Source organism: Misgurnus anguillicaudatus, chromosome 3 (genome assembly GCF_027580225.2).
Source record: "Misgurnus anguillicaudatus chromosome 3, ASM2758022v2, whole genome shotgun sequence".
Lineage (NCBI taxonomy): Eukaryota > Metazoa > Chordata > Actinopteri > Cypriniformes > Cobitidae > Misgurnus > Misgurnus anguillicaudatus.
This window is the reverse complement of record NC_073339.2, coordinates 42,706,427-42,727,265: the sequence shown is the minus strand read 5'-3', so window position 1 is coordinate 42,727,265 and position 20,839 is coordinate 42,706,427. Positions and strand designations below refer to the sequence as shown.

Genomic DNA, 20,839 nt, shown 5'->3' with positions numbered 1-20,839 from the left:
ACTGGAACATGGTCAATAACACGCTGCGTGTTGATTTCAGACGCAGTGTCAAACAAAATATCCCAAAAATTTGGATAAAGTACCCATTTTTACATTCAAATTGTGCTTCATCACATAATGCAAGTCTTTCCATTGAAATGTGTTTGTTGAAACAGGCAGACATTAGATACAGGACACATTGATGGATTTATTGGAGATTTCTGGCATATCTGTGATAACCGGGTCAAATATTTAACCATAAACAAGTTCCAGTCTGCAATCTTTCACTCATTCTTTTCTAAAAGCGTCTCACTGACATGCAACAACCAGGTACCTTTTATTACAGCATCATCCTTTTACATAATGTAAGTAAAATCATTAATCGTGAATTAATCGTAAAACAATAAAAAGGAGGTCACTGTTTGTATTGTGGTTACCGTGTAGTTCATAGTGGACTTTGCGTTTTAAAATACACACATAGACTTCAAGCTTAGGACACCACCCTGATAATTTCTGATTCTAAAGTACATTATACTATGAACAAACTATTAAAAAAATAAAAATACTTTGATCAAATCAGTCAGGAAAATCTACTGTGGTCTTACATCGTTAAGACAAGAAACCGAGATGCACAATTGCATGAGACGGCCGGTCGGTCCTCATTTCCCCAATCGTGCGATACGCAAAATGAGACGATGTGGAGGTTATCAACTCAAGAGTCAGTGACAGAAAACAGACAGGTAAAATGGGACAAAATTGAAGGTGATATGACAAACTGATTGTTCCCATTGTTCGGAGAATTTGAAACACGCCACAAAAGACCTACGAAAAGGAACTTCGGCAGTACAAATCCCTCGCGTGGACAGGTAGTCTGGAGAAAGTCTGGAGAAAGCACATTGTTTCCATCACTCCGTGGCCTTGAGAGAAAAAGACAGTTTGGGCCTAGACTTTCCTTTCCCCAAAATCATCTTTTGTTCCTCTTTCTGCTGTTTCTGTCGCTCTTGTTCTAACTTCATACGCTCCTCGTGGATTTTCCTCTGCTCTTCAACGATTCGTAACTGGTCCTCAGCCAGAGGGGCGAAAGCGTGAAGAATTATTAGGATTTCTGCAATATTCAATGCTTTGAAACATTTATCATAACTAAACTTTACCCTCGCTGCCCTGAAAATTTTCATTATAAAAAAAATCACAACACGTCAATATTATGCACACTTTACACATAAAAATTTGTTTAGTCAGACTAAAGGGACATTTATTACATGAGAAATATACGTTTCTTAAAATATTTCCATGGCCTCATTAACTGCCTGCTCGACCAAATGGTTGAGTACATTTTGAGTCCCTATATTTTATTGAGAGGAGTATCTAACTTAACTCAAGCTGATTGAGCCATCTCTACTATTTGGTTGAGCTATGTTATGCCAAAATAATCCACTAGATGTCAGTGTGTCAATCAACAGCACTTGTCACAGCACATTTTTTAGATGGATGTCAGGGAGAAAGAAACCACTCCTGCCATGAAAACTGAAATTTTTCAAGAAAGCATATTTTTTTGACATTACACTGTAAGGGACGTAACTTTACAAAATTACCTGGTGCCATGAAAAAAAAACTTTGGTATGTTTTTAATAATTTTTCAAAAACATGCTCAACCAAACAGTTGATTTGTCACTTTATGGTAAATGTAGAAAATCTAAGGTAATGTTTTCAGATCATCCATTTCTGCAGTCAGTATGTACTATTTGCTGATAAGTATACATTTCTGATCATTCAAAGCTATGAATATGACACAGCTATAGTTATTTCTTGTTGAATATATTGAGGTAACTTCTTAAGTATGTATTTTTTGCCACTATATATATTATTAAATATAATGAATTCATATAATTAATGTATGTAAAATTATAATTACTGATTAATTAATCAGAAATTAATTCTTAAATTATGTTTTATATTTTTTGAAGGATTGTGTGTATGCTGGCCTACTCTACACAGCATTGCTTGTTTATAAGAAATGTTAATTTATCTAAAAAAAGAGAAAGAAAAAAATCCTGTTGCACTACCACACTTGACAATGTGTTTCTTGAATCATCAAAGCCTAAATGCCATTGTATTTCTATCTTTTGCCTTCTTTTATTTTAGATTTTGAATGCAGAAAGAAATTTAATGTTTTTATTTTTATTACTTGTAGTTTTTTTTTATGGTAAAAAACAAGAAAACAGTTCATTTCCTGTGTTAAAATGAAAACCTGAAATATTTTAATATTTTATAATTCAATAAATAAAGTAGATTTAATATACGCAAGTAAATAAGTGAGTGGGGCAGTTAAAGGGTTAAACATGTTCAAACTACTGATACAGCTATGGAAAAAAGCTTTTATTTTATGATGACTTCCCCATATTTTTCTCTGAGATGAAATGGTGTCACTTTATGGTTTTGCTGGTGTACATAAAAAATGTAAGGTCTCTTTTGTTTATCTGTATAAGAGGCATGAAGGTAATGCATATTACATTCAGACATGCATTTAACAGATGCTTTTATTTAAAGCAACTTCAAAGCGTTCAAGGTTGAGTTTGTGTGCTCTCTAGGAATCAAACCCATGACTAAACCTATATGTAATGCGTATATATGGTACTTGTAAAGATATATAAAAGTAGAAAAACAGCAGAATGGTATTTTGCATGTTTTTTGTTGTGATCTGTGGAAGTAAATTATCTTTTGTTTTACAAAAGTACATTTTAAGATGTTCTCATTACATATCCTTTGTTATCTAGTTCATGCATTATGCTTAATTACTTAAACTAATTTTCAGATTTGATCTGGGGGACAGAAAAGTTTTTCTTTTGGGTTTATGAAAATTTTCTTTCACACACGACAACACTGTCAAAAAGATCCACGTTTAAACAGGTTCGCAAAGATGATGTGCCAGGCCAGTAGAGGGTGATGTTATCTGCGCACATATGCATTCAAGCAACAAGCGTTTTTGTTTAGACAGACAGTAGCTGCGTTTCCGCTACCCTTCAACCTGAAAACGCGCCAAAGAAAAACACGTCAATTTTCCATAAACTCCCATATATTGCAAAGTTCTTCAAAATACAATATTTACTGTGAGACAAAAAATTACTTTTTAGTCGCATAACAGCGGTTAATATAAACGGTGTCATTTTGCAATTGTTTTTTTTTGTCAACATAACGCTGAAGTTTAACGCAAATCTGTAAATGAATCTATTACAAGTGACCCTGGACTATAAAGCAGTAATTTTTTTACATTTTGTAATTCATTTCTTGGTTATAATCGCACATTCCTACAGACTGAATTAACACATGTTCATGATGTCACAGTTATCACAAATACTTGTTTTCATAGTTTACACAGAGAGGACAAGACTTATCAAAAATTGCACTTTGAAACCAGTCACAAAAAAAACAGCGTTGTGTAAACAAACAGCCAAACCACATAAAAACTTTCCCATTTACGGTTGAAATCGCCGTTTAAACGACCCATTAGTCTAATAACGAGTTAAATATTGTGAAAAACAAACAAAACTTGGTCAATTAATGTCTGACTTTCTTGACTGCTATGCTACTTGAACCAAAAGCACATACCAGTTTGGCTTGAGCGTCTGCTATCTTGCGGTTGTTGTCCACCAGAATCTTCTCCAGTTCTTCGCGTTTAGATTTTTCTTCCTCCTGCAAAGGTACACAGCTTCAACAGGATTGTAATAACAAATGTCACAACAATAGCAGTACAACTATACAGTACTACGTGTAAATAAGGAAATAATAAAGATACATTCAGCTCACCAGGTGTATGGATAAACCTAGAGTATACTTGTCCTTCACTGACGAATAAATGGAGTTCCTAAAGGAGTCAGGATCAAACTGGGAATACTTTTTTAATGCAAAATATACCACCCGTCAGGAACGGAGCCACTGACCTGTGCTTTAGGTACTTACAAATCATTTGTTGTCTTAGTAGTCAGCCGAGCCACAGAAGCGTAAACAACTTGCACTTCTACTCACAAGCGACCGAGAGGGGTAGTGAAGTTTAGGCAAATACAAAGACTTACGTTAGCAACAAAGGCTCATGGGAGTGAAGGGGGCGTGCGCGTGTTCTTTCGATGTGCCGCGTGGCATTACAACCAAACTGAGGATTTTATGTTAAATATTTAGTCAATTTAAAAAAAAGATTATAACTCAAACTAGCTTACTTTTATGCAGTTTTAAAACAGAAAACACCTGTTCACACCAAGTAAAGACAACGCAGTTAAGTTTTACGAATTATTATAATTTTACTCCATGCCACAGCTATTACGATACAGAGAAACAATATATTTGAGATTACTTCAACCAGATAAACTATAAAACCTTGAGCCAACCAATAAAGGCTCACGCATTGAGGCCCAATTCCAATTCTACCTCTTACCCCTCCATTAAGCGCGCTTACGTGAAGGGCTAAATACATCTTAATTCTCTTTTAGTTGGAGGGGTACGGCCAAATAGCCCTTCAAACAAAGTAGGGCTGCAACGATTAATCGCGTGTCCCATTAAAAATGCTTCTGAAATCGATTCAGAATCGATTCTGTCTTTCATGCACAGCTTATGCATGTACTACGCCATTTGGTCCTTATCAATCTTAAATCATTATGAGCCGAAGTCGTTTATAACGTGCATTTAAAAAAGCAACACTCATTAAACAAAATCATTCAAAATATTTATTATTATCATGAAAATACAGAAGAACAGCGATATAAATATTCCTGTAGACATTTCGTGGAATAGCGTTTGTACTTCTTCTGTGGCACAAAGGAAGTTTCTGCACGAGAGCGCCACCTGGCTTTGGGATGTGCCGGGAATTCACCATAATTCATTAAAATTCATTCATTGAAAAAAAGCACATTTGCATGATTAATCGTAACAGCCCTACAACAAAGATTTTTCAGGACCTCACTTCAAATGAAGGGGTAAGAAATTTTTCAACATGGCTGCTCATGAGAGTATAATTGAAGTTTTATGGTGCATTCACTCCAGTCGCGGTAGAGGCGGCAAAAACGCGCTATTCGCGCGTAGTTGGACGCTTGAACAATTGAGTTTACTCGCTTCATTCGCGCGTGAAATTCTAGTCATTCAAGACATTCACGCGGAAATTCGCGTCATGGGAGGGGCTTCTGCGACTCTGTGGAGACTCCCCTCGCTTCCTGTAATCACGTCACTACTACAGCAAGGTCCTGATTGGTTAACGCAGCCTGGAAATCCGCTGAAGTTCAGATTTTTCAACTTGCGCGTTTCCCACGGTAACGCTCAATTCGCGCAGGATGCCTAATCGCGTCTTTGCATTGACTTAAAATGTAAATCACTCGCACTTGCCGCCTCTACCGCATCTGGTGTGAACCCTGCTTTAGTTTTATCGCATAAATAACGTTTTTAATGACAAATAATCATTTGTTTGACGTTACTTTAAATCTTGTGTTTATATTTCTTGTGTAATGGAATTTAAAAAAATGTTTGCACAAAAAAAACTAAAGTTTGCAAACATATCCCTCGTTACTGATTGCACAACAGTACAGCAACATAGACAAATGTCTGATCGGGTTACGGTTCTCCCGTCTGATCGCGTTCTGGAGGCAGCACATTGGGAAAAACTGACGGTTCTTCACATTGCCAGACCACTACAGTGATTGCCAACCGGGGGTACGCGTACCCCAGGGGGTACGTGAAGAGTTTCCAGGGGGTACGCGAAAAGATTTACATTTTGCTTTGATCTAATTTACTTTTAATAAAAATTTATTTCGTTTGTCCAGTCATTGACCTACGATTGATTTTTGTGAGGAAAGCATTGTAAAAAGGACAACTTTGTAATTTTAATCTTATCATTAATATAATTAGCCGTCAAGAGCGCTGCATGATCCAAAACGCAATAGCGATGTCCAACTCAAGAACGATCTGATTATTATTATTTTTAATGTGGAAATCATAATTTTTTAATGAACCTGAATAGTTTCTAAAGACACAAAGTTTATTAACTATAATTAATAGTTAATTAAATAATGTTATAATATTCATTCCCGCTGCCGTTGCATTTTCAAATTATGCAAAAAAAACGTTTGCATTGTTTTTGGCTAACATATTTTGTCCCGTATGATGTCTTTTGTATTTAGAATGCCTTAACACATTTTGTTTCTCTTTATATTTGAACAGAATAATGTAACTTATTTGCACACTTTAATTATCAGTAAGTTAAATTGAGATTTTAGTAAATTTAGGGCATTTACTAAAAAGGACGTGAGAGCTCAATTCCAAATAAGCGCCGGAGTTGAAAATTTGCGTGTGATTTACTACAAAGGCGCAAATAAAATACACAGCCACAATAATGACATAAGCACATTTCTCTAATGACCACTGCAATCTACTAAGAGCAGCGCAAACTAGTACACGGTCGCAAATAAGAGACCTCGGCAGGACATCGCAATGAAAATGCAGACTGCGGAGTGTGAAATTCCAGCTAAGTAAAAGTACACTATGAACCGGAGGACGAAAGATGAAGGGTAAAATAAGTTTGGAAATACCTGATTTTACTTCTCCTCGTGACTTCTCCTCCTCTTTTCTCCAGCAAATTAAACATAGCATGGCTTGGCAAACTATATATTTATTTTAAAGTATGTTCCTCTGGCAAAATGTAATACTCTCCTCGCATTAATGTTAACGTAGGAAAACTTCCACAAATGCATATGCAATAAGGTCGCAAAAATAACACCTTTTCAGAGCTAAATATCTATTGCGTGTCTTTAGTAAGTTCAGTCGTTATTTAACGCCAAAATGATGGTTTGCGCAAGCTGTTAGTAAATCTGGCCCTTAAAGGGGTCATATGATGAATTTTTTTAATTTGTAAAATAAGTCTTTGGCGTTCCCAGAGTTTGTATGTGAAGTTTTATCTCAAAACACCGTACAGATAATGAATTATAGCATGTCAAAATTGCCATTTTGTAGGCATGAGCAAAATGTGCCATTTTTGGGTGTGTCTTTTAAAATGCAAATAAGCTGATAAAATGCAATGGTAGTGGTTTGTTGAAATAAACATGCTTCATCAGTCAGTGCTTTTTACTTTAATATTTAAAATTAATTAATTAATTAAAATTAGTAATTATTTGTCTTTAAAACAACTTTGGTTTAGTTTGGATGAAGGGGTACTTGAGCCTTACTGATAGGGCTGTGGGGGTACTTAGGGCTAAAAAGGTTGGGAACCACTGCACTACAGCGATTGCAAACAGACAGGGGAAACAAGAAAGTGAATAGACGGAGGGGAGAGCACCCTGAATCGCCAACAGAGGGGTGTGTGGTGTCCTGCTTTTGCCGAAAAAGTCCAGGGACACTTTTTAGGCTGTAACTATACTTATATGACTCCGGGTGATGGTGGCATTTTTGAAGTTTGTGATTATACATCAAACTAGATGCAATGTTAATGACGTATAACCGTGTAGTATTAGTAGTTGTGTCACATAAAGGGAAATATTTTTAACCCTTTTCACTCTGTTTCAAGGGGTAGGTGTAGGGCGGCGTATAAAATAGAATTGGACTTGGGCCTTAAAGTGATCGTGTGAGCTTAGAATAAACCCAATGTCATCATTCATTGGCATTATAGTTAGACTCACAGTAATTGATTATGGTGTGAACAGGTGTTTAGGAAAGATTTAAACACTTTTAAGAGAGTAAAACGTTGGTTAACGTACCTCACGGGCTTTTTGAGCGGCCAGCTCTGCTTGTCTCTGTTTCTCCAGCTCCTCCAGCAACTGCTTCTCCATGATGCGTTTGGCTTCCTCCACCCGTCTCAACACTTCCCTTTCAATCTCATCCTTGCGTTTCTCCAGTTCCTCCTCCACTCGTTTGGCCACCAGCTCCTCCACGCGGCGAGCCGTCTCCTCCTCTATCAACCTCTCCTCTATCTCCTGCTGTCGGCTGAGAGCGAGGAGACATGTTGAATACGTAGTCCCATTATTACATTTAACTTTTGTTGGAAGTATACCCATTGACTTCCAACGTATTTGTTTTTCCTACTATGGAAGTCATTGGGTACTGTCAACTATGTGCTTACCAACATTTATCAAAAATATTTTCTTTGTGACTGCGGCTGCCCACATGTAAAGCTATTGTAGTAAACAGCAATATATTATACATGGCCGGATCTACCGGCTGGCAACAACCTAGTTGCACATGATATTTGATGACTTAATTTATGTGTTTGTAACTTAAATAAACCGGTACATTGCGGCTTGGTAATCTGTATAGTTGGTTAGTAAATTAAACTTGGCACAGAATGAAGTAGTGCCATGCAAGGATGCTCAGTGTTGCCACCCCTCATACCCCATAAACAATTTTCTAGCATGCTATAGTATTATACACAGTAGTCAAAAATTGTAATACACTTCTGTAATATTTACTATAGTAAGGTTAATATAGTATCTAAGGATTTTACTACAGTTTAGTATTACCCTAAAACTTTTAATAAGGGTCACTCGGGGCTCAATCTGTTCACGTGATCATGTCCTGCAGTATATCTGCTGTGACAGCAAGACTTATTCTTTTCATTATTCATATTGATCACTTACATTCTCCTCTGCCTCTCCATTTCAAATTTCTTTTCTTCATCCTCTTTCTTCTGCTTTTCATCCACGGCGCTCCTTTTACTCAACGCCCGTCCGAACATATCAATTCTCTCAGGCGGGGACGCGGCTCGGTCTCGCTCCCGGCGAGACGTGGCCGTGTTCGATCTGGAGCGGGAGCGCGACTCTCTCTTCCGATTCCGTTTAGACTCTCGGGACTTCGAGCGCCTCTTCCTCTCTTTGTCCCGGGACCGGCTGCGTTTTTTGTTGTGTTTGCTGGCTTTGGAGTGTTTGGATCGGGACGAGCTACGGCTCCGCGAACGACCCATTTTAAAAGCCGGTAGAGTTCGGTTTCTGGTCTCAATGGGGACCTCTAAAGCATCGGATAGACGAGAGACTACCGCTGGGACGACAGATCGATTTCACTTCAAAACAATGCCCGAATCACGAGTTCACGGAGTCGATCCGGAGTGCATGACAATATGAATCTGGAATATTAAAATTTTGTTGGAATTGTTTTATTTAATACCAATTAAATCCTTTTAATGGACCAGTTATCCAGTATGGTTAAAAAGCAAGATGGAGGGCAGCTGATCTCAGATCCCAGAATGCAAGTTGTTTTTTCGTCATGAGGTGTGACGTCATTGAGGACAATTGATTACTGCCACCTTCTGGCTTGGAGCGTAAACGATCCTCGAATCTGGAACACTCAATAAACAATCTATAAATTTGTTTGTAATTTTTACCCTTTTTCTTATACAACGTTGTTTTACTCAATTCCGTTGGTACCTATCCTGTGTAAACGTTTATCATTTCCATTTGTACAAAATTGTACAAGAAAAATAAAGAAAATGATCTGGAAGAGGTGAATGAATGTATTTAATTAGAATTTAAGTGATTTCTGATGTATAAAACACATTTTAGCATTTAAAAAAAAATAAAAACATCCTATTTCATATTCTTAAAGGTTATAGGTTAATAATAGTGAAAGAGTGTTTCTCAACCCGAGGCCACTAGAGGGACTCAACTTTCAATTGGGCCTTTATTTAAATAAAGGCATAGGCAGCATTAAAGTAAGCTAAAACGTCAAAATAAATGAATAAATAAATTCTTGGGATTATAATAACCAATATACATCGTCCTCCTACCAATGCCAATCTCTAGAATATTTAATTGGGGAGAGTCGTGAGCATTATATTGTTATGGACAACGGGGGTCTTGACGTTAAAAAGGTTGAGACCCACTCCTATAAATACAACACACAACTATGGTGACATCTGCTGGTCAAATAAAGCAACTGCACGACTTTCCTTGATTCTCGATGAATTTCTTAGATGTAGTTTATTAGAAATCTTGTATTTGCGAATGCTTACTGCACAATATTAAAGAATCGCATTTTTATTTATTTAAGAAGTTAAATATTTACAAACGAATACAAACAGCATAACCCAAACATAAGTCACATAAGACACTACATATATACAGACCTTGATAAATTATAAAATAGCTTCTAAATACATGTGTTTTTAAAAGATCTTAAGAGTTTTTTTTTGTAATTCTATACACAATGATTCTATAACACAAAGAAATTTACAAAGTGAATAAAAAAAAAATTACAAGATAATTTAATCGCTCTTCATGTGGGCGCAATGACCACTCGTGACCACAAGGTGTCGCCTGATGTTCACTAAACATTAATCTATTGACAGGTTGTGGAAACTTGTTTGTGTTTATCTATGTTTGTGCTATATTTTGTTTCTACTTTCTTATTTATCGTGTGGCTACACTTTGTCTCACAGGACTGTTTATATTGGTAGACCATTATTATATTCGTGGAACATTCAATATACGATGCAAATGAGTTTTAATTAACACTACCTAGAATTATTAATAATAATAATTATTATTATTAATTATTATTATTATTATTATTGATTTCCTAATAATTCTAGTAACAAGTTATGCTTAATTGGTGCTTAATTTTACTTATTTTATTTCACTTGACTTGATCGCTCAATATGCTTCGCTGGCCATTTTCCCTGTCATACGCAAAATATCCACTGGGAGGTGCTCGTGTATTTGCAGAATATACAGTCCTCTCTGCATAAGTATTGGGACAATAAAGGCAAAATTGCTTATTTAGCTGTGGAGTCAAGAATTGTCAAAACATAAAGTACAGTACAAAAGTACAGTGCGTCACTTTTTTTTACTTTTTTTAACACACAATATACACATCTCAACGGAAGGACTATTGTCTGACAAGTGTTAAGTGATGAACTGTGTCCTGATGCATTTATTGTTCACACATTAAAGCAGATAATGTGTAGTATTAGTATGTATCAGTCTATTGCATTTGGTGACAACACACATAAGTCAGAATGAAATGTTGGAAAAGCTTGTATGTGTTAAAAAAATAATTAAATGTTAATGAATAACATTCTGATGTTTTGCCTCATATTCACTTTTTTTTGTCTTCACAGCAACTTTTGTTTTTACTGTCCCAATACTTATGGAGGGCACTGTAGACTTGCTTTGTGGTGTCTATGACACTTTTTGACTGGTCAGATACATCAGGCCTTATTTGAGGCTACTGTAGATGTGTTGCTTCTGCTCTATAATAATAGGTTACAGTAAAGATTAAAATGTGTTTGCAATTATTTACTGGTATGCCTTTATAAAAAAAGAGGGTCCATATAGTTTATTAACTCATAAAAATATTAAGTAAAATGTATCTCTTTAACTTAATAATTGTAAGTAACACCTAATAATTATACTTTAACATTAAATATTTTATATATAAGCCTTACACATTATTTTGGCTGCAATGTCACTAAATAAATGACCTATTAGAGATCGTGACAAAAACATTTGCTTGTGTTAAACCATGCAATGCTTTAACAGCAGATAATGAAACTTTTCCTTTAAATTTTAAAGCGTAAAGCGTTTACTGTACCGTTTACGCGTGTGCCGAACAGTCCACGGAACAGTAACACAACTGCAAAACCATACAAATGTTAGTTTTACATAAGCTACATGACATGTTACTAAACATTTTGAGCAACTGACATCCTTATTATATTATATTTTAGACATTACACTCGCAAAGATTAATGTTGAAAAAACATCCTAAAAGGTTTGAAAGAATAATATTAAATAATAAGTCGTATTATTAAACCTATCTGCAGTATAGGCTATAGTCATATTTTACTCATTTCTTTTTTTCGTCTTGTCCCTAAGCATTTTTATTTTGGAGAGGATTTTCTAAGACTTAAAAGTTGTGGTTAGCTATTTTCGTTGACTTGATGACAGGTGTAAAAGTCCACTGATCACAACAATAACATATTTTTGAATAGTGAATTGAAAAGTGTTCACATTCATTAGTTAGTTAGTTAGCAATTGTTTATTACACTGCTCAAATGCATCATAGATTATTTTTCGTTAATCTGCACTTTCATTTATATAACGTCAAAATTACAAAACCCGTCGTTACGTGTTAATTTAAACAGTGAATGGTGACAGCGTTTCCCATTAATTCATTTTGTATGACAAGGTGTAGTTATTCTTGAGGATTTTCCCGCATATTAATGAAGACAATTATGCTATTATCTAATTAGCAGAAATCACCCCGACAAGCCTAACTATAAAGCAATCCATAAAACACACCTGAGACGCAAATGAAGGTTGGTGAGATTACGCAACACGCAGCCTCAGTCATAACCTGTCCAAATATGTGAAGGTGCAATGCGCTTTCAAATGCGTCTCGATAATCACAGGTGTCGTGCATTTTCTCCGTTTTTATATATTGAATGTGATGGTGTTTATCCACCAACATCCCATTGTGCTGTACACTCCACTCCATCAGGTACGAGCGCCCGTTTTATGTCGGGTAATTAAATATCCCGCGCGCAATCGTTGCAACAGAGCTATCCAAGAGCCGAACGATATTTCAAGCTGTCCGTAATGAAATTAAAATAGTTGCAACTTCGATTTTCACATGATTTTCGAGACATTTAGAGAAGGGCGTGTGTATTACATTCAATAATACGAGGTGCGGCCCGTCGGCACATTCATCATTCCATTACTGTACCCAATCCAGGTCCGATACGTGAAGGGTAAAATGAATTACCGACGTTAAGTCGTCAATAAAGTCATTTCGGTAAATGGTGTCTCGGATGACTCCGGCATTATTCAACGGGCTTTATCAGCACTGGGGAAATTACGTCGCCTCTGCACCTCGTGTAATACGGCACTGCTTACCTTGATAAAGCGACCTGCCAGCGGGTAGTGACAGTGCTTTTGACCGCCTTTTATTCACTCGCTGGTGATGAACGCCAAGCTGATCAGGCGGAATGGGCGCTAATTAAAACCTATAAATTATCCTTTGCAGGCCCTCTCAAGACGTCGCATGCGCCCGAGATAAGAGCTCGAGTGCTAATTTACCGCCTGAAAAGGAGCGTGCCTCACAATGGCTACTTGGCTCAAATAGCATATTGATAGTGTCCTAATTAGAAATTTATTAAGTACCCACTCGAGCTCTTCGAATAAAGATTTCAACCCGACCTGTTTTATATAAATAAATGCTGTGTGCACTAAAATCTTTTTTCTTTTGGAGGGCTAATAATTATTATTATTACAAATGCTTTGTGTGCGCTTCACGCTTATGTTTTGGCGTGGACAGTCATAAGAGATTTACACCTTTGCTTAAACTATTCTAGTTGTTTTTAGCACTGTCCTGTTTTTGTACTCGGCAGATGTCGTTCAAACATTTAGTAACTTTATTATGCGCCCTTCTCTCTGGTGCAACATCTGAAGGCCACGAGAAAAATGCGTAAACCACTTTTTCTGTTTTGTGTTAATGCGGCCCTCCTTTTGTGAAAGCGGTTTTAAGAGTTCAATGTGTTATTTAAGGGAAAAAAAAATAAAAACTCGATTTACTGTTCCTGTTTTCTGGTACGGAAAAATTAACGTTGTTGGAGAAATATGCTTAAAACAAGTAACGATTTCATATTAAATTCTATTGTTTTATTTAAACACTTTATGGTTTTGTTATACAATGATAATTAAATAATTAAAATGCTGTTGTATTGTAAATAATATGATTCTAGATTATTTTGTAACAGTGTCAATATCCTTTAGTTATCGTGACATAATGCCTTTTTGCCATAGGATAATAATCTTGCTCAAGTTTCATCTGAATGCTCGGCTCTTTTGTTGTCTTTCTTTCACTGCGTCTGTTCTCCTAATCTCAGAAAAGAAATCACCATTATAATGTTTAGCTTTGGTAAAAACACAGCTAAAATATTATTTCTTTTCAATGCAATGTCAGTTCTCCTCTGTCAAAAGCCTTTGCAGATCCAGAAACATCCAGTCCTCATTAGAGTGAATTTAATGTTCACCAGCTTATTTGGTCTTGGAAATCGGTCCTATTCTTCATTTGCATAAGATCGTAAAATTCTATTGGAGGTTTTCTGCTTGTGACACCGATGATGTTGGCACTCTATTGGTCCATCGCACGTGTGTCTTACTCACGTGCTTCCGGTTAAGGAAAAAGTATGCGAGGGGCCACAGTGATTTTAGAAAGAGTTTGGGAAGCGCGAGCTGTCACACGGGGCGGCGAGTCTGGGATTGCGGAGCATCGCGCGATGTATCGTCTGACGTGAATAACGGGCTTTTGACACTTGAAACGTCTCGATCGAGGGAAAAAATTCCGATGGTATGACAGTCGGTTTTCATAAGGTATTTCGTATACCTTTAATAATAACAACATTATAGACTGCATTCTTGTTTGTCGTAGCCTATCTTGTCCGGATACTGCGCGTTGCAACAAGTGGAATTTTGGTGCGCAAGCCACGATCCAGTTGTCCCAGTCATGGAGGATCAAAAGGATCAAAACAGTCGCGATTCGACCGAGTCCGACAGCGTCTCGCTCTCACCCAACATACCGTCTCCTCCAATTTTACCTCACCAGGCAGCGCAGCAGGTCCACAGAACCACGAACTTTTTCATCGACAATATTTTAAGGCCAGACTTCGGCTGTAAGAAAGAGCTTGGGAATAGGGACCGGGCGCAAACCTCGGGTCGGGAGAACGTTAACCCTATGGTGATAAGGCCGTCGCATACTAGCAACCTATGCCAGGATTCAAACTGTAGCAGTGACAGCACTTCTTCTTCTTCGTCATCGTCGTCTTCGCCATCCTCAAAGCAGAGCCCATCAAAGCGTGTCGAAGGGAATGGAACTAGCAGGTACGGGGAGAATACGACGGTAATGGTGAATGCAAACGGGGGAACTCCAGCAGCTAAAGAATCCCAACCTTTACTATGGCCTGCCTGGGTTTACTGCACCAGGTATTCGGACAGACCTTCATCTGGTAAGGCGCTAGTTTCTTAATTACACCCTATAAACAAACCCAGTTAACCGATATTAAACCTTTTCGTGGAATGCGTATTTGTTGCGTTAATAATTTACTGTTTTACGCAGCGCCTGAAAGCCGCAACTTAAATCCAGCTTAAGTTTTTGTTTGTTAGTTTGGAAGCATGAACGAATAATTGTCACATAAGCCGTAAGCCAAACCGAAATCACATTTTGTTCACTTAAGTCCTATGGAGAAAGAAAAAAAAATGCAAAATAGGATTAATGGGGCGCGCAGACATTTCTACCTTTGTGCAATTCTGACGTGCTTTAACTTCTAATTCTATTGATAATCATACACATTCATTATAGTATATAAAATAATCAGTAATATCAAATAATCAGTAATATTAAATAAATATTAGTACAGTACTGTAGTTAAAATATAAACAATTCATAAGATGTAACTCACATTTTCTGGATGTTGTTATGTTATCTTTTTTTATACTCGCTAAATTTAATTCTAGTTTTGTCATGTTTATGTAATTTTATGTCTAGGTTATTTTGTCAGTGTTTTATTAAAATAATTTAAATTAGGCTACTGAAAATAAAGAGGAAATGTGTCGTGACGTAATCACAATATTTTGTGGTGTCCCTCTCAAATCCATGACTTTTTGTATTTGCAGTGACTCATAAACCAAGCACGAAAATTTCTGCATTAACAAGTTTTAAAAGGACAAAATGAGATCACAGCCGAAAGGCTAAATTTGCCATTTCCCTATTGTGAATATCCTGTAGTCACTGTAAACATGTGCAGTTCTGCCTGATATGATTCCTAACTGTACTTCAAGGCCATTGTAAACTTAGTCAGGTAAACCCATATGAAATCATTAAAATCATTTATTTAACTTATATAAAACCAGGTAATTTAGACTAAACGCATGAATTATATTTTTAGCTAACATTTTAAAGTGCACACCTGACAAAGTCAGCAGGGTTGTTGGAAAAGATGCTTTGATTGACTTCACTGATTGACTTACTGATTGAGCTATCAGACACTGGACTTTCGCAGACAGCAAGCAGAATTTCGATCAACTGGGTTCAGTTTTCTGAAGGGAAGACTTTCCCTTATTCTCTTTTGCAGTTGTTGTTTGGTAATGCAACTATTTCTGACGTGGGTGTAATATCATGTGCAATATTTGCTTTGCATAAAATGCTGTTGTTAGGCCTTTCATGTTTAATATTTTGTAATTGCAGGTATTGTGCATAGTTGGCATTGGGTAAAATTATCTTTGTTAGCACTGGAGCAAAACGAAACAATAGTAACAGTTTAGGCCTACTTAATTTGTATTTACACACGATACAAATGTGAATAACACTATGCAAATAATATAACATTTTTATTTATTTATCTGTTTATGAAATAAAGAAAAATATTATTGGGTTTATATATAGGCTAAATACATCCTGACGTTTAGCGGCTGATGATCTTTAGCAAATTTTAAAATTAGCCTGACACATTATCTTAGCTTTTTAATGTGCATTGTGTCTTCAAGTTCAAGTAATTTAAAGTTAAATTAATTGATATATTGGATAAACATCATTTTAAACTGTATTTAAATATGTTGCACCAAGATTTTAATACAACCAAATGTTTGCATGTTTTAAATATATTATAAACAGAAGGCCATGAAACTGCAGATCTATCGATTTTTTTCTTTGTGACTGACAGTAACGAGGTGATTTTGAACTCGATACGTCACTGTTAGTGAAATAGGGTGAACACTGACGTGTCGGCATGTTGCCACTTTGTCTCAGACGCAAGGACATGAATATGTAATGTACAGAAATCCTGTCAGAGGTGGATGTTGCATGCTTTCTAAAAACAGAAAATGAACGAGAGCTGTTCTGAGAACAGGCAGACACAGACAAAGCCTCATTCGGCTCACCGCTATGTTCGGCGGGTGTGACCTCAAGAGATAATCGAGGACTGAGGCCTAGTTTCCACTTATGCACGTCTACATAGCCTATTGGGAAACCACGACTAGCTATTGAATAAATGATGGTAGCATATAAGGCAGACATAATCTTAAATGTAGTTTTTTAAATGCACTATTCTGTGTTTTAGTGAAGCATTTTTGGTAAATGGTTTAAAATATGGCAATGCTTCACAGCGATGCAGCAGATTTGGTAAACCTTTTTTGCAAGTTTTGTGCAAGAGAAATGTGCATTTTAAAGATTTTTACTGTCAAACAAAGAGCCAGTAATATTTGAAGAGTTTCGTTGCAAAACGAGATAACTCTGTTTTTTTATTTTTTTAAATCTCGTTTTTTGGTTGTGAATTCTAATTAATATCAATTCAACTGCAGTTGGTTTGTTTTGATTTAAACCTTCAAAAAAACTTTAAAAATACAGCTAAGTAGCACCATAAAACAAAATAATAACATGATAACATAATAATAAACATGTTATCTCGTTTTGCAACGACACTATTCCTTTATTAATTATACAACTCCACAATCTTGCTATGCAGCGGCTGCAGGCTTTTTTATTTTACGTCGCCAACTGAGGTCCTTCATTGAGCCTGCATACATCCAAAACACACACTCATTCTCATTGCAAACACGTATAATGCTTATTCAGCAATAAAAAATAACCAGCACTGCATAATGCATTGCATTATTATGTTAGGTGTTTCTCAAGAACGACGGGTAAATCGCAGCCTTTATATGTTAGCACTGCAGTATTCATTTTATTGCGTCAAATGGGTTACCTCTCTTGTCATGTGTGCATATGAGGTGTTCATGTTCAGGTGTATTGCTTCATGATATTTATGTCTGCGTTTTATTGTTGTTTCTACACTAGGCCCAAGGACACGAAAATTGAAAAAGAAGAAAAGCGAGAAGGAAGACAAGCGACCGAGAACCGCTTTCACGGCCGAGCAGCTACAGAGACTGAAAGCCGAGTTTCAGGCCAATCGGTACATAACGGAGCAGCGGAGACAGTCGCTGGCCCAGGAACTGAACCTTAATGAGTCGCAAATCAAAATATGGTTCCAAAATAAGAGGGCCAAAATCAAAAAGGCCACTGGTTATAAGAACGGCCTTGCTCTTCAGCTCATGGCTCAAGGACTTTACAACCATTCCACGACCACAGTTCAAGACGAAAACATTGACAGCGAGTGAAAACGACAAATGGACGCTGACCATGAGAAAAGTGATTTTTTTCATATTTTTTATGAATGAAACTTTAAAGGAAACGAATGCTTCGAATTCTGCGAATCGAAGATGCGCTATTTAAACACATTTCTGTTTATCAAACCTATATGGACATGCATCTAAATACGAACACTATGAGAATTTATATATAGCCAAAAGTGTAAGATGTGTATATTTAATTCCAGGTAAGGGGATTGTCTATATTGCTCCTTACCTGCTGAATATTTTTAACGTTTCTCTCCTTTCCCAATGTGGTTGCTCACCGTTCCAGTAGGCCTATACGTGTCAGGCTTGTTAGAGTTTTTGTGATAGCCCTGTCTCTTAAATCCCTTATCTCACAGTTCTTCAAATGCGTGACTGAACCAACGCTTCAAGCCAAAGATTTTAATATGTTCAGATTATGGTGTCTGAAATAAAAAGGTAGAATATGCCATTGTTTTATTTCCTATAGTTACAAACTCTCCGCATAATTGCATAAACTGTAGCTATTTAAACGCTACGATGGCTTGTCATTCCTCCAAACCCCTAAGAGATTTTTTTTTTAAATAAATGTATTACAAAATGACAATTTCTACGCAACAGTCAATTACTCTATTTTTAAACGACATATTTGAATTGTGGTTACACTGTAAGTGCGAAAATATATTAAAATACAATTATTTCATGACTGATATTAAAAGATGCAATAGAATCAGAACTTTATATTTTTTCCTGAACAAAATATAATAATTTTAAATGTATCTTTTTAATGCATTTATGACGATTATTGTTATAATTTAAAATTAATTCTGATAAAAAGCTAACAAATTTAGCATGGGGCGTTTACGTGTTTTAAAATTACTTTTATATTATCTGATAATGGCCGAGAGTGAGACACGTAATCGAAATTACATATAATAATTAATATAAATTTTGTTATCGTAATGTATTATTAACGAATGCATTCTTTATGACGTCAGCTACTGAATAAAGGCAAACAATTATGTTGTGCTTATATCGAGCTCATTTGCTCTGTGAATATATCCGATTTAGTTCAATATTAGACAAGATAAAATCTGATTACTCGGTATTCTTCCTGTATAGGCCTACGACTACCTCCAATAATCTCGTCGATTGTATGAATCGCTATAGGCTCATTTCTATTGTCAGTATTTGACGGACATTTAATTACAAATTATTTTAATAGAGTTGAATGAATGTTAATAGCAAGTCATAAAAATAGTTTTCTCATGTTTCTCCGAGCTATGACAGGAATGGTAGAGAGGCGCTCACAGCGTTTGCTTTCATATAGAAGTGTGCGTGTGTGTGTGTAGTCCGTGTCTGGGGATCAAAGTGGAGATTTAGGAAACTTCCCCAGCGGGGTTAAAAGGTCAAGTTAAGCAGTCAAAACAAAACCAGGGGAAATTCTAAATACAGTACTTATTTTAACACAGCACACGTTTCAAAATATTAAATTATTAGGAAACAAATAAATTACATTTAGTTTAATGGAAGTTGTTGTCGTCCTGTAAATTGTGTTTTTTATAAATGTGTTTAAAAGGAAGATTTATAGTTAACATTAGATTTAAAGTGACACGCCAGGTTATTAAAACTTTGTATGCAATGTCCTTTGTGGGCATTTTCACTGCGTCAGCGGATTTTAGAGCAAATAATAGGGTAGTATATTAACATAACACATAGGCTCTTTAACATTACAAGATTGCTATCTTTCAATATAACACACCATTTTTTTTCATATACAGTGTAGCCATTTGAATTATATTTTGAGCAAAAGAGACACCGGCCGTTGTTGTTTGAAAGAGACGTAATGTGCTGTTAGATGTTATCATTTTAGGGAACTATTTTTAGATTTACCATATGCTAAAATATATTATAACATAGCCTACATCAGACTCCCCTTTATCATTAGCATCGGTTGTACTAAACATGCCCGACAATTGTTTCACGTGTTTACCGCTATTTTGTTTAATTTAGTTCTTAATGAACAATTTATAGCAAGCTAACAATGATGTGAGAATTAGATCAGGAAGCTACAGCTTGGATATTCTAAAAAAAATATATATGGCAATGGGGACACAACTAAGAGTCAGAATCAAAAGGATAAAAACTTGTTTCGTGCATAAAAATCTCAGGACACAACTAAAAGCTCAATAATAAATAATTTAATATAAATAAATATGCAATATGCAAAATGAAATATGCTTTTTCATAACAAATGTTAATTTGGCCTACATGATTAAATGTTAAAATGACTTAAATATAATTTGTTTGTGTTTGCTATATATAGCCTATACATAATAATGCAATATGACGTGGAGAATTCGTTCAATTAATAAATATCCTGCCATTCCCTGTGGAATGTGGTTGTGTCACCCGTAGGCAGCTTTTATGTTTAATTATGCGAAATGCTGCGACTTCCACTACGCAGTGAATTTATTAAAGCGGTACAGCACCTGTACATTAAATATTAATTGCCAAAACCCATTTGACATTACTTATTTAAACAGATGAGGACAAATGGATTGTTTCATTACAAATAGTTCAACATTTATATGAAATTAATTTTCCTGTAGTGTGGTCGAGCCAATCCCCCGTGTTTTCTTGTCGCGTGGCAACCTGTAAATTTAATAAAAGGCAATGGTAATGATGTTATATGAAGGGGCTATTTAAAACATAATTTTGTGGTGTTGATGCGT

General features: G+C 36.0%; 2 protein-coding genes across 3 annotated transcripts; one reads left to right on the top strand and one right to left on the bottom strand.

Moving 5' to 3' along the window:
- Window positions 1-167: 167 nt before the first annotated feature.
- arglu1b (arginine and glutamate rich 1b) lies at window positions 168-9,197 on the bottom strand. 2 transcript variants are annotated; one of them, XM_073866233.1, is made up of 4 exons: window positions 8,583-9,197; window positions 7,707-7,932; window positions 3,589-3,669; window positions 168-1,052 (listed from the first exon to the last, which is right to left on the bottom strand). In XM_073866233.1, exons 1-4 carry the CDS (start codon window positions 8,903-8,905, stop codon window positions 885-887), a joined length of 798 nt encoding a protein of 265 aa, XP_073722334.1. In that variant the 5' UTR covers window positions 8,906-9,197; the 3' UTR covers window positions 168-884. The 2 variants fall into 2 exon arrangements, 1 of the variants encoding a protein (XP_073722334.1); XR_012369031.1 differs by having other exon boundaries at window positions 913-1,052; window positions 3,589-3,841.
- A 4,938-nt stretch (window positions 9,198-14,135) lies between these two features.
- en1b (engrailed homeobox 1b) lies at window positions 14,136-18,684 on the top strand. The gene is made up of 3 exons (XM_055206097.2): window positions 14,136-14,289; window positions 14,371-14,944; window positions 17,791-18,684. The coding sequence occupies exons 1-3, from the start codon at window positions 14,287-14,289 to the stop codon at window positions 18,108-18,110; spliced, it is 897 nt and encodes a 298-aa protein (XP_055062072.1). The 5' UTR covers window positions 14,136-14,286; the 3' UTR covers window positions 18,111-18,684.
- Window positions 18,685-20,839: the final 2,155 nt, after the last annotated feature.